The 14251-nt window shown below is 36.7% G+C and overlaps 1 protein-coding gene across 6 annotated transcripts in view; it reads right to left on the bottom strand.

Annotated features, from left to right (window-relative positions):
• The window catches only part of BCKDHB (branched chain keto acid dehydrogenase E1 subunit beta), a 290212-nt gene that overhangs the window by 214869 nt on the left and 61092 nt on the right, over positions 1–14251 (bottom strand). For all 6 annotated transcript variants that reach the window (XM_057489377.1, XM_057489375.1, XM_036918787.2 and 3 more), the window contains 3 exons: positions 9977–10110; positions 9595–9750; positions 7373–7481 (listed from right to left, as the gene is read on the bottom strand). In XM_057489377.1, the coding sequence (XP_057345360.1) occupies positions 7373–7481; positions 9595–9750; positions 9977–10110 (399 nt within the window). The remainder of the gene's footprint in view (positions 1–7372; positions 7482–9594; positions 9751–9976; positions 10111–14251) is intronic.

The raw sequence follows: 14251 nt of genomic DNA, 5'->3' as shown, positions 1-14251 counted from the left end.
CCCCACACCCCACTACAGTCACTGTCCATCAGCATAGTAAGATGCCACAGAGTCACTACTTGTCTTCTCTGTGCTACACTGTCTTTCCATGACCCCCTGATACCATGTGTCCTAATCATAATACCCCTCAATCCCCTTCTCCTTCTCTCCCTCCCCACCCACCTTCTCCCACCCCTCCCCATTGGGAACCACTAGTCCCTTCCTGGAGTCTGTGAGTCTGCTGCTGTTTTGTTCCTTCAGTTTTGCTTTGTTGTTATTCCACACAAATGAGAGAAATCATTTGGTACTTGTCTTTCTCCACTTGGCTTATTTCACTGAATATAATACCCTCTTGCTCCATCCATGTTGTTGCAAATGGTAGGGTTTGTTTCTTTATTATGGCTGAATAGTATTCCATTGTGTATATGTACCACCTCTTCTTTATCCATTCATCTACTGATGGACACTTAGATTACTTCCGTATCTTGGCTAAATAGTGCTGCGATAAACATAGGGGTGCAGATGTCTTTTTGAATCAGGGATCTTGTTTTCTTTGGGTAAATTCGTAGGAGTGGAATTCCTGGGTCAAATGGTATTTTTACTTTTAGATTTTTGAGGAACCTCCATATTGCTTTCCACAAAGGTTTAACTAATTTACATTCTCCCCAGCAGTATAGGAGGGTTCCCCTTTCTCCACGTCCTCATCAGCATTTATTGTTCCTTGTCTTTTGGATTTGGCCATCCTAGATGGTGTGAGGTAATATCTTATTGTGGTTTTAATTTGCATTTCCCTGATAATTAGTGATGTGGAGCATCATTTCACGTGCCTGCTGGCCATTTGCATTTCTTTTTTGGAGAAGTGTCTGTTCATCTCCTCCACCCATTTTTTAATCAGGTTATTTGCTTTTTGGATGTTGAGGCATATGAGCTCTTTATATATTTTAGATGTCAACCCCTTGTCAGATATGTCATTTTCAAATATATACTCCCATACTGTAGGATGCCTTTTTTGTTCTGCTGATGGGGTCCTTTGCTGTACAGAAAAGCCTTTTAGTTTGATGTAGTCCCATTGGTTCATTTTTGCTTGTTTCCCTTGCCCAAGGAGATGTGTTCAGGAAAAAATTGCTCATGTTTATATTCAAAAGATTTTTGCCTACATTTTCTTCTAAGAGTTTTATGGTTTCATGACTTGAATTCAGATCTTTGATCCATTTTGAGTTTACTTTTGTGTATAAACTGGGGATATTTCCATCTTAAAAGAGAAACATCTTTCTTACCAAGATGACATACTATCAGTCAGGATTACTTATGATATATTAGTGGGGACTGATACTCAGAGAAGGTTAAATTTAAAATGTGCTTGATTAAATGGAAGGATCTAAGGAAATTCAAAGGAAAATTACAGGAATAAAAGTAATTCACGGAACTTTAAGAACTAACCTAAAGAACTGAAATGGTACGGACTTTAACTTCTGATGTCTAGTTGTCTCCTCCCTCCCTCCCATCCCCAGTGAACATGTTTGGCCTCACGATTTTTCTACTACAGACTATCACTGACTAAGTGGTAAGAGACTTAGTGGCCCCAACCTCACATCATCCCAGGCAAAACACCTATAGAAAGTACAGCTCTCCACAAACAAAATCCCAGAACAGAACTCAGAATAGCTGAGTTGACCTCACATCCATCACCTGAGACCATAGGCATCAGATGTGATGACTGGTAGCCCCTTCAGAACCACATGGGGTAGGGTAAGAACAGAGACCATGGGAAGAACATGGAAAATAAAGGGCCAATAGACGCTAAAAGATTAATGAACAAAAAAGAACTGTGTACATCTACAAGCTAAAGCCTTGAATAACTACTTGCTTCTATAACTGAATCTTGAATTAGATTTAGAGATATAAATGATAGAGGTAAAAATTATACATTAGGGGAAAATTTTTCTTTGAATTAGCAAGCTTATTTTTATAGATACCAAATACTTTAGCTTCCTAAGGAACTCTTTACCTATATCCCTGAAGACTGTTCAGCTTCTATAATTGCATATATTATAGGTATAATGCCTATCCTATATTCCTTGTATCTAGTGTTTTATATCTGATCAAACCCTGATCTCCAAAAGTTATTCTAGAGATCTCATTCCTTTAAAGAGTTGCATATAAACACTCTGTTTCAGGAATTATGTGCAGAATACTATTCTAGCTTTGGGAAAATAACATCTTATTAAATGATGCTGCCGGTGGGAAAAGCAGGTAATAGCTGATGCAAAGTAACGGTTAATGAGTAATAGTTGATACTTCCTACTGCACCAAGCTAGTTCCAATAGCACAGAATAGCAAAAATATGCCAAGGAATTACTTTTCTGTCAGCAAAATTCTATGAATGAACATTATTAAGCAACACACTCGACTCTGCTTCTTGAATATATTTAGACCTTCCCATTCTCCCTCCATATTCAACATTTCTCTCATATGTTCCTTCTTTCTCTAAACTATATGCAGCTAATACTTTTGGCCTTCCAGTTTACTCATTTTCCCTTTATCTGTTATAATTTCTAGTTAAACCAGAGATTTTTTTTTCTGTTACAGACACTGCATTCCATTCTTCAAATTTGCTTGTCAACAGCTTATATTCTGAAGTGTCTCCTTTTACTAATATGAAATCTATTTTTTATATTCTCTATGTGATCATTTTAGTATCTGAAATCTCAATGGGCCTACATCTGCCTTTTCTTTTTTCTGCTAAATAAAACACTATTTTTTCCTTGGAACTTTATCTGTGGGACTATTCTAAAGCCTGAGTTGAAGTGACTCCAGAGAGGACTTTGTGTCATTCCAACAGCTCTCTTGTGGTGCCACCAACCCAGAACAACTTTAAATTATCTCCTTATTAATTTTCAGACCACACTGGCATTATTTAAATCTCTGGAGGAGCCATCTTGTGATAAAAATTCTTGAGATTTTCTTTTCTCTCCATCAATCAAGACAGGTCACTTACCTTCCTGTCATCCCTCCACCTCACCCTATGGATGTGGCGTACACATCCTTAAGCAAGGGTTCCTTATAGATTCTACCTACACTAGGCCCTGGACTTTGTATGTCTGACCACCAGTGTCCCATGAAGTCATCAAAGCAGAATTGCAGTGTCTCCAAGCCCTGGCAAACATCCACAGGGATACTTTGGCATTCAATTACATCCCAAGTTTCTGAGCTTCATTTCAGTACTCCGCACAATCCTAACCTCCATGCCAGCTCAGTATACATTTAAAATAAATACATCCCCATTTATTTCAGGGTATCTAATCTACCATTCTTCCATTACTACCAGACAAGGAAACCATATTCTGTACTCAAACTACTGACACCTTCTTCTTTCCCCTCCTTAAATTCATTTAGACACCAAGTATTTCATACAATGTAACAAAGTCATAACCCATCCATCCCTCTCTGCCAGTTCTGGCCCTCATCATTTCTTAGACAGGCTATTAAAGACTCCTATCCCTAGGATCAATTCTTTCTTCACACCAAGGACTGGAGGCAGTGAGAGTCCCAGACTGTCCTGTGGGTGCCAATCCACCCAAGCAGCTTTGAATCTGTCCTTGCTCTCCCATACTTTATGTCCATCTTCCCTTCCGCACAGTTTGCCCTGTAGATTTCAGGATACAACACCAAATATAGAAGCAACAAATTTAGCATAGACTAGCTTCTATAAGTGCATATATTATAGGAATAATGCCTATACAAATTCCTTGTATCTAGTGTCTTACATCTGCTAAAACCCTGATCTCTAGCAGTTATCTAGAGATCTCATTCCTTTAAAGAGCTGCAGTATAATCCAGCAGATAGATGTAGCCTAGCTTTGCAACCAACCCAAAATACCCTAGTGATAGACAAATGGGTTGTTTCCAGTCCCTGCTTATATAAGGCACTGCAATAAACAGTAGTGTTTCTTCAGACTTTTACCAGTATCTCTCTGAAGTAGATTCTTAGAGTGGACTATGGATCAAAGGGTAAATAATCATATTTCTAATAACCCTATTCCCTCTTTAAAATTCCCTTCTTTTGGAAACCACACAAGAACTGTGGTAGAGACTGGTAGTTGTCAATATCCCTTCATTGTATAATAAAAATTTTAGTTTGGCACTAAGCTAAAACCTACTTTTCCCAGCCTCCTTGTGGCTAGGCATGGCCCTGTGATGAACTTCCGGCCAATGGAACGTGAGTAGATTTAGTATGTGCAATTTCCCAGTCATTCTTCTCAGAGCAGAATCCCTTTTCCCTTCCGCCTCCCCTTTCCCTCTCCTGGTGGCTGAAATGTCTTTGGGACGCTAGGAGCGAAGTGGATCCGGGCCCAGGCGCTGAGCGCCAGAGGACAGGACAGAGACCAGAGGGCCCTTGGGCCGTGATGACAGAGGCGCCACCACGGCCACCCTGGAGCTGACCTGGGCACTTACGGCAGAGAAATAGATTTCCATCTTATTCAAGGTCTTATTATGGTTTTCACTGTTAGCCTAAAAAATACATCTAACTTTTTAGAGTTGTCTAACTCATGAATATATCTGTTTAAGATATCATTCCATAAATAAATAAAGGATTCAATTGCACAGATTTTATAAACATTACCTCAGACTCTTCAAAAGCTACCTTATTCTTGACTATGTTCCATTTCATTAAGAATATAATTAACCTAAATGAACTATCATCTGATGAATACAACTCCCAATTACTTTTATAAAGAATTGTCATCCTAGTATTTAATATAACACCTATATTACTCTGACCTTTCCCAATATGAATTTTTAAAAAACTCTAAATGTAAAATTCATATATGCAGCCTACTGTGTTTTAACTATTCCCAAATGTAGGATGGAAATTCAAGAAGAATCTAGAAAATAAATTTATCTACTAAATTCATAGATACCTTAGTTTATAAGTGGTGGCAATAGGAAGACTATCAGGCTACTCTGATCTTTGAAATGACTCTAAAGAACCTTCTTTTATCGGTCTGTTTGGTCAATACAGAAATGTCTTCCATAAAGCACCTCAGATTAATGAAACAAAATGCTCCATTTCTTTTTCTAACATTCCAAACAAGTGGAAGTTTGGCGAGCACCAGTGTGAAGCAGATCTGAGAGCCGGAGAAGAGTGGGCTGCATGTAGAAAGCAAGGGAGGAGTCAGTGCTAGGACATGCAGAGGCCACACCCCTACCACCCCACAAGCAGAAACCAGGATACAGCAAGCTGCACGGTACTGATTTGAACCAGAGGACAAATCTAAGAAAATGATGGGTTAAAAGCAACCTGAATTCTGTATAAGAACCAAGAATAAAATACAGTAAAATCTGTTGCTGCTTCAGCACTGACATTAAGCACTGGTTCTCAAGCTTCAGTGAGTCAGAACTACTTGGAGACTTACTAAGAGAGGCTCCAATTCGGTCAATCATGAATTAAGGTCAGCTCCCAGGATGCCTTTATGCTGCTGGCTCAGGGATCAACTCTGATAACCACCTAGAAAAGACTGACATGAAGATTTGGGTGGCTAGCTCTTTTTTCCCAGCCTATCTTATGCAGAGAGGCTCTCAAGCTGTGAAATAACCGGTGTTTATTTTGGTCTTTACCAAGCCACTAGGGATCAAGAGAAGAGAGTTCTAGGAATGGCACATAATCGATCAAGCAGAAACTTCTAAAAGGTTCTGAGCCTTCTTGTTCACTAGAGTCTTTCACCATCTCCTCCAGGGCCAATCCTGCAACAAATTTCTCATGCTCTTTCTCTTAGCTGGAATTCTATAACTTTCAACATTTCCTTTACCAATCCTAATTTTAAAATTTGCAGCAAAGTGAATATTACTTTTCCAAATTTTCTTTTATTCAGTCTCCATCTATTAAATACTGGGAGAAAACTCTGCACTAATTGATAAGCTTTAACAGTGGGTTGGCCTCACAAATATCGGTAGTGTAACTAAAGTAATTAAAAGTCAAATAGCTACTCAGTATATACCATCAGTGTTTTCCTGTTAACTCAAGATATTAAATCTTTAATTTTTATTCTGTAACAGTAGACAGGTCACAATAGAGTTTCTAAAAACTGTAGAAATCCAATTCAAAATATATTTAACTTAGAAGCAACTGGAACTCTGATTAATTTCCAGAGAAAGTATAAAATAGCACATGTAAAATGAAAAACATCAGTAGATTCTTAATTATATCTGTATCTACCCTGTGACACACAAATCCCATTCCTGTATGTTTGTTACCCCCCAACAATGAAACATTATGTACACAAAAATGTACATGCGAATGTCCCTAGCAGCCTTGTACAAAATAGGCAAAAACTAAAAAACAATGATGGACATTTGTTTATCAACAGGGGAACAGAAAAACTGTATAGTCACACAATGGAAATGCTACCAAGCAATGAAAAAGGAATAAACTACTAATACAAGCAACAACATAAATGAATCTCAAAAACATTAGGTTGAGCAAAAGAAGGCAAACACAAAAGAATATATACTGTGTAATTTGTTTAGATGAAGCCCAAAAACATGTGCAACTAATCTATGGTGACAGCAATCAGGTGCCTGGCAGAATGGACTGGCAGGGAAAAAGCAGGAAGGAGCTTGCTGAAGTGATGAAAAATGTTGTCATATTACGCACAGTGGTTACATGGATATATAAGACTGTTAAAAAAATCTTTCAAACTGAATACTTGGTATCTGTGCGTTTTATTACATACAAACCACATCACAATATTTTTAAGCTTAATTGTTCAAGGAAAATCATTTGCCAAACAATGTCTCTTGAATTCATAATGAAATATACTTCATAGATAGAAGTCTAATGTTTAAAATTTCCACTACAGCTGATAAATAAGCAATCGTACATGAGTTACAGACACGATTTTCAGCAAGCACCTCAGTTTGCTTCGACAGTCATCCCAGTGTAGACCTGATGTCACAGCATTAGTAATATATCCTTCACTATCAAACATTTCTAATTTAGCTGAAAACTTATAAGGACACTTTAGCTAAACAGGTATTTGATATTATTTAGTACCATGAACTCATTCACTTTTTCATTCAGCCCACATTTATTAATTATCTACTATGTAGCAAAACATTGTCCCTATGTTCTTACTACCATTTCACATTGCTTCTTTGTTTCCACAGTCAAAATATAAAATGGTTAAACATAAAACATAAAAACAGGTGGATTTTTCCCTAAGGTTAACATGAAATATACCGCTGAGGACAGACTAAATATAGAAGAAATTAATCAGAGCCTTCTTCTGTAAGAAAAATACAAATCAAGATTATGAAAGAAAGTTATAATTTTCAGCTGGGCATAACAAAATATACAAAGATATTCACAAATATGAAATAAGGGAAACCTTTACCTGCTGCCCTGTAAAGTATTTTAGGTTCAAAAAATATACAAGGATTTTTATCCTCTATGCATGACAAAAGAAGTCCCTTGGCCTGGAAAGGGCTTCTGGGTACAACCACCTGCAAAAACAGATTTTTTTTAAAAGTTAATTTCAATGAAAATGTATCCCAGTAAATTCACTTATAAGGAGGGTTGATACTTAAATAACCAATTGTTACTAATGTAGAAATCTTATATTATTAATCTAATTACCATTTATTATAAAGTTTACATATTATCTCCAAAAAATTCCATTTGTTCAACAAATATTTATCAGATGCCCACACTATATTCTGGTTACTTAGATATTGTTCTTCTCTTAAGGAGCTAAACTTACAATATACATAAAAAAAATAAAAGGAACCCTCCAACAGCATTCATCAAAATAGAGAAGTAAACTTGCCAATATCTTTCTGTATTTACCTATAAAGAAATCTTTTCTAGTGCTCTGCTACTTCCACAGGGCCTGCAGCTCTGTTCTCCAAAAGTTTAACATACCAAACTCTCCTTTTCCATGAAAAATATGGTCTTCATTTCCTAAGTGGAAAAATAATCCACTGAACTTTACATTCCAAGCACTATAATGTCTAGTTACTGCAAAGCTAAACGTCTGGATACCACACACTTCCAGTTAATAGTAAAGGGCTGCAGGACTTTCTTAATGAGTTTGACAATAAGAAGGATGATAACAGCAGGTAGCAAATGTGTTAACTGGGCAAGCACTCTATATAGATTAATTCATCTACTGTTCATAGCAACCCACAAGTTAGCTATTATTTTCCCCAATTTACAAATAAAGATTGAGGCTTAAAGAGAGATCAAGTAACTTGCCCAAGGTCACATTGCTTGCTAGACCAGACATGCTCGTCCAGTTTTGATGCCAGAGCCTTGGCTCTTAACTTCCTCAAATCACAAACTTGTGCTTAGTTTTTATGAATGTTAAATAACTGCATTAAGACATGTTGCATAGGAAGAGTTAGTAAAATAAACCTGAATTTATCACAAAGAATCAAGTAAGAGTCCTTGAAACAAACTACATTTGGCTTTCAAAGTAATTTATACACTATTTTATTGAAGGATTTTTATTTAAAAAATAAAACAGCACAAATCTCACTATTTCATTTTCCATAAATATACTCAACACATTAATTTCTCAGCATCTGCTTTCTTCATGTATTTATTTTTATCATTTTGTACTATTTGGTATTTTCATTTTGGATAAAGAAAGGCAGGGTGATGACAAAGTAGATTAAGAGAAAAGATCTGTTCTTAAATACTGGGTAACATCATAAACGTTAAATGTTTATCAATGTTCAGCTAAAGCACAAAAATAACTATTGCCTCAAAAGCGGCTTCTGTCCCAAGCTACTACTTCTAATTTACATTGAAAAATTGTGCAATCTCTACTCAACTATGAAAAACTTCATGACTTTGCTCTGATAGAACAAACAAATAAGGATAAAACAGACAAATTAACAACCAATTTATGTTATCAAAAAACATATAGCCCTGGGTGGACATATTTGAGTTTCTATAAAGATTCATTGGAAGCTCTTCAGTAAATAGAAATAGAAAAAAAGATAATGTAAAAAATTAAGACAAAATGTGCAAATACATATTTTTTTCTTTTTTAATCAAAAGACCTAAGCTATTGTGGAAGACCTAAGATTATTGTGCTTATAAAAAAGATGCTTACAATAGTTATTTGAGCAAGTATTACCTTACCTGGACTGGAAAATATACCTTCTCTTGATTTAAAAAGCAAGAAATAGACTAACAGCAAAAGTCTCATTTCTCTGACTTTGAGGTAAATATGGATTAAACAATAGATTTATTAAAATTACCCCAGAATCAGCTGAGTGAGAAAGCACTGTCAGAAACAAACAGAGCTTTGAAAGAGGAAGGAGATCAAACAACTATGTTCTCAGTCTTATGCTTTAAAGACAATGAAATTCATGTCAGGGTCAAGCCAGTGCTACTTCAAAGAGAATATTCTATAAACCTGGGCATTTGACAGTTGACCTAAAATAAAAACTAAAAAAAAAATACTAAGCTCTCTTTTAAAAAGACAATGAACTTCCCATAAACTCTAAAAATCCTGTTTGTTTTCCTCTAAACAAGTACATTATTTAATGGAATGAACCAAAATGGAAACATCAAATAAAGATTAAAAAAATACATAAATGAGGATACCTTGATTCCTGGGCAGTGAGCAAAAAAAGCTTCTGGACTCTGAGAATGATAGAGAGCCCCATGGCCAACACAACCCCAAGGGGACCGAATGGTGAGGCTTCCACAATTAAAAAGATCTCCAGAGCGATAGCGATACTTGGCAGCTTCATTAACAATCTGAGAGGGGAAAAGAGAGGGGACATGAGTCCTTTCTTCCCATCTACTTTCTTATCATTTTATTACATCTCTAAATATATGCTCCTAATAACACAGTTCTTAATGTGCTAGCTCCAAGGTAACAAAAAGTTTCTAAGATAGGGAGTGAGTTTGGAGGACACGTCAATACTTCATGGACTTCACAACCTTAGAAGTGTCCACTTACAATAAAATGCAATCTTCTTACCTGATCAAATGCAGGGAAAATATAATCTGCAAACTGAATTTCTGCAATGGCAGTAGCTCCTGTGACTGCAATTCCAATTCCAAACCCAACAATTCCTTGTTCACACAATGGGGTATTAAACACTCTATCTTTTCCTTTAAAAAAGAAAATAAAGTCATCTTAATATAACAAATGAGAGTAACATAATACACAATATAACTGAAAATTCAGTGAGTTAACAATGGTGAGACAGAAGAAAAAAAAGCATAGACAAAGGAAATAGAAAATAACTAGTATGATGGCTGATTTAAGGACAAACATAGTATTACATTAACTAGTAATTATATTAAGTAGCCTAAGTGTTCCAATTAGAAGAAAGATTGTCATACTAAGATAAAAGAAAGCAAAACTCAACTACTTAAAACATTCAAAGAGTAAAGATAACAGAAAAGTTTTAAGTAAAAAAGAAGGGAAGAAATTTAAAATGAAAAACCTAACCAAAGAGAGTTGATGTCACTATGTTAAGAGGAGACAAGGTAGACTATAAGGGACAAGGCATTACCAGAGAAGAAGAGGCAAAATGTGTACTGTTAAAGGGTTCAATTCACAAGGAGGACATAATTATAAATTTATATTCACATAACGATACAGGCTCCAAATAAATAGGAAAAATTAACAGAATTAGAAGGAAAAATGGATAAATTTCCAATATAGTGGGAGATTTTAATGTACCAATCTCACTAACAGTGAAAAAGCATACCAAAACAAAAAGGGAAAAACTATAGTTGAACATGATTAACAAACATGACTTAACTGACATGCACAGGACTGTGTACCTGAGAGCTAAAAACATAAATCCTTTTCAAGTAAATAGAACATTGACATTAACTGACCATCAACAGGGCAACCTAATCTCAGCAAGTTTCAAAGGATAAAAATCATCGAGTTTATACATTCTGACCATGTTGGAAGCTAGAAGTCATTAACAAAAAGATAATCAGAAAATCTTTATGTTAGAAAAAAATTTTAAATATATGTCTAAGCAACCTATGCCTCAAGGAAGAAATCAGAATCTAAGTTAGAAAGTATTTTGAACAGAATGAGAATGAAAACTATGCATCACAACTCACTGAGGTCTTGAACTCAGTAATAGTAGTTTGTTTTGTTTTGTTTTGTTTTGTTTTGTTTTGTTTTTCCCTAAACTAACACCCATGTCTGATGACTATCTACTCTGGACAAAATAAAACAGCTACTTAACAAGCAATAGAGAGCCAAAAAGCAGGCGAAACCCAAAGGGGGCTTGACCTTGATAAAAAGGAAGCAGTGAATGAGCATGACATTTACAAGGCTTGCCCCCTGAGAGACGTCCCCAGTCTCTATGACATGGACATGGGACAGCTAGAATTCAGACAAACTACTCAGTCTCCTGGGCTTGAGGTGTCAGAGAACGGAGTCTGGGATTGCCAATGGCTAGAAATTGAGAGACTAAATCCCTAAATGAAGAGCACTACTTGGGGGCACCCCAAATCAGATGCAGAAACTCTGCTCAGATCTTTGGCTAACCCCTGTGCCTGCAAGAGAAACCAAGAACCCAACAAATAACAGCTCGAACTGCAAAGAGTTGAGCAAAGACTTCAGCTCTACCTACTGAAGAGGAGACAGAAATTGGAGTTTGAGACTCCAAATTTCAAATGTTTGCTGAACACTTCAGACTTTACACTGAATCAACAAGGTACAATGCTATTAGCATACAATTCCCATTTGAAATCTCACTACCTTTTAGCCAACATCAGCATGTCAAGAAAAATTCTAATTTCAGAAGCCAGATGGACACAAGCTCTGGCCAGGTGACCAAACATTTGGAGACAGATCTGGGATTCATAGTTGCGGTTTCCATAATCCAAGGATACCAGTTCTTCTTGATGCACAGTATTCACTTGCAGCTCAGTCATTCCTTTTGAGTAAGAACCATCAATAGGGCAGGTGCTGGTAAATGCCAACTAGACACATCCTGTAGTTTGCACTCAAAAAGCAGCTGCAAAAACTGAAAGCATGATTCATACTCATCACATCTCTGACTATCTTCTGAAATTGGACCTCTGTCCCTCATCAGTTCCCTATTTGGGTACAAGTAGCTTGATAATTTCTGAAAACCTATGACTCCATTGAATTCAGAACAATTCAGTGGTATAAAATGAATATAGAGTCCAGCTGCCACCTGTGGAATCCACATCCCTAGACTAACTGAACCACCTTAACCAGATAAACAGGGTTCTTATTTATTACATGCTGCTTCAAGTTCCCTGGATTCAGATATTCTTCATGTCAGTTAATATGGTTTTTGCTTTTAGAAGGCAGAAAAGTTTTTCAGAACCCTTATTCCAAAACATGCTTAGTTTGAGGAAGTACAGCAACTCTGACAAATTTCTAAGACCTAATAAACTGCTTCAGTAAAAGCTAAATGTTAAAAATCAGTTTCTATTTTCTCCAAAAGGGTAATGATTGAAAGAATACACATCAAATTCACAATAGTGATGACTTTATCTATGTTATAATGCAATTAACTCACATAAAGTTCGTAAACACAGTATCCCAATGGGTAAAATAATACATACAATGATTGCTTCATCAGCCAAGATAGATCTGGGTGGAAGTGCTATCATCACAAATTACTCAAGTCCCTAAGCCAGTTTCCTACCTGTAATGGAATACTCACAATACTGATAATTCGCCCTTCCCCAATGTTCTAAAGTACCTAATATTGCATAGACACTATTCTAGATATAGAGGACATAGCAAACCAAACAGAAAAAAAATACCTATCCTCATGGAATTTATTCTAGTGAGGGGAAACAGACAATAAAAACAAAATAAATGAGTAAAATATATAGTGTTAATGATGACAAGTGCTCTGGAGAACAGTAAAGCGGGGAATAAGTGATCAGGAGTAGGAAGTGGCCCTACTGCAGTTTCAAGTGGGGAAATCATGAAAGTAACACCCAAGGAAAGAGCTGAAGGAAGTGAGCAAGTGTTACGTGCATTTATCTGAGGGAATGAATGCTCCAGGCAAAAGGACCAACAAGGGCCAAGGTCCTGGGGTATGAGTATGTTTATCATGTCAAAGGAAAGGCAGGAAGTCCAGAATGCGTGATCGGGAGGAAGAGAAATAGTGACAGAAGATAAGTTGAAGAGTTAAGAGGATGGGATAGAGAAGTGGCACAGGTCAGACAGGGCCCTGTAGGTCACTGTAACCACTCTGACTTCTACTATGATAATGTGGGAGACACTAAGTAGCTAAGTGAGACAGGAAGCCATTGAACAAAGTCATGCTGTTGTCTGAACTGCATTTCAACAGTATTGCTCTGGCTGGTATTTGGTGAATAGCCTGTAAATGGGCAAGGGTGGACATAGCAACACTGATTACAGGATACTGCAATAATGCCAGTAAGAGATGATGATACATAATTGCAGAAAAGGTGTGAGACTGATATAGTCTAAAGATCCAGTCAAAAGAATTTGCTGTTGAAATGGATATGAGTATGAGTCAGAAAAATGCAAAAGGATGGATGATTCAAAGGCTTTTGGCCCAAGCAACCTGAATAAAAGAACTGCCACTGACTAAGAAAAGGAGACTATTAAGAATCATGTCGTGATGAGATATCAGGAGCTCAGTTCTGAAGATAAGTTTGAGATGCCTTAAGACATTAAGATAAAGCTGCTGAGACTGCTGGATATAAATGAACTGAAAGTCTTCAGCATAAAGTTGACTTTACAAAATATACTAGATGAAATCACCACATAAATTTAAATAGGTACGTAGAAAGAAGAGATTCAATATTAAAAAGAGGTGAGAAATAATCAGCAAAGTTGAGAAGAAAAAAAAAGCCAGAATTTGGAGGAAAACTAGGATAATGTGCTGACCTAGAGGCCCAATGAGGACAGTGTCTCTGAGAGGAGACAGTGACTGACTTGTGCTGCTCACTGTCAATTCAAAGTGAGATGAGGGCTGAGAATTTTGTAAGTGGCAACCTTGGTGGTGCCTACAAAGTAGGAGAGAGGAAGAAAACAAAAGCCTAGTGCAAGAGGGAAGAGAAGAGAAACTGGAGACCATGAGCAATGACAATTATTCAGGGAAATTTTGCTATAAAGGGAAGAAGACAATGGGAGCAACAACTAACTGGAGAGGGAAATGGGATCAGTAGAGGGTTTCGTTTTTTTAAGATGGAAAATATAAAATATTTGCAGGCTAATAGGAATGAACAATAGACAGGAAATGACCACGGAGAAGACTCATGA

Source organism: Manis pentadactyla, chromosome 12 (genome assembly GCF_030020395.1).
Source record: "Manis pentadactyla isolate mManPen7 chromosome 12, mManPen7.hap1, whole genome shotgun sequence".
NCBI lineage: Eukaryota > Metazoa > Chordata > Mammalia > Pholidota > Manidae > Manis > Manis pentadactyla.
Note: the sequence above shows the minus strand (reverse complement) of the source record. Positions and strands in the feature narration are given on the sequence as shown.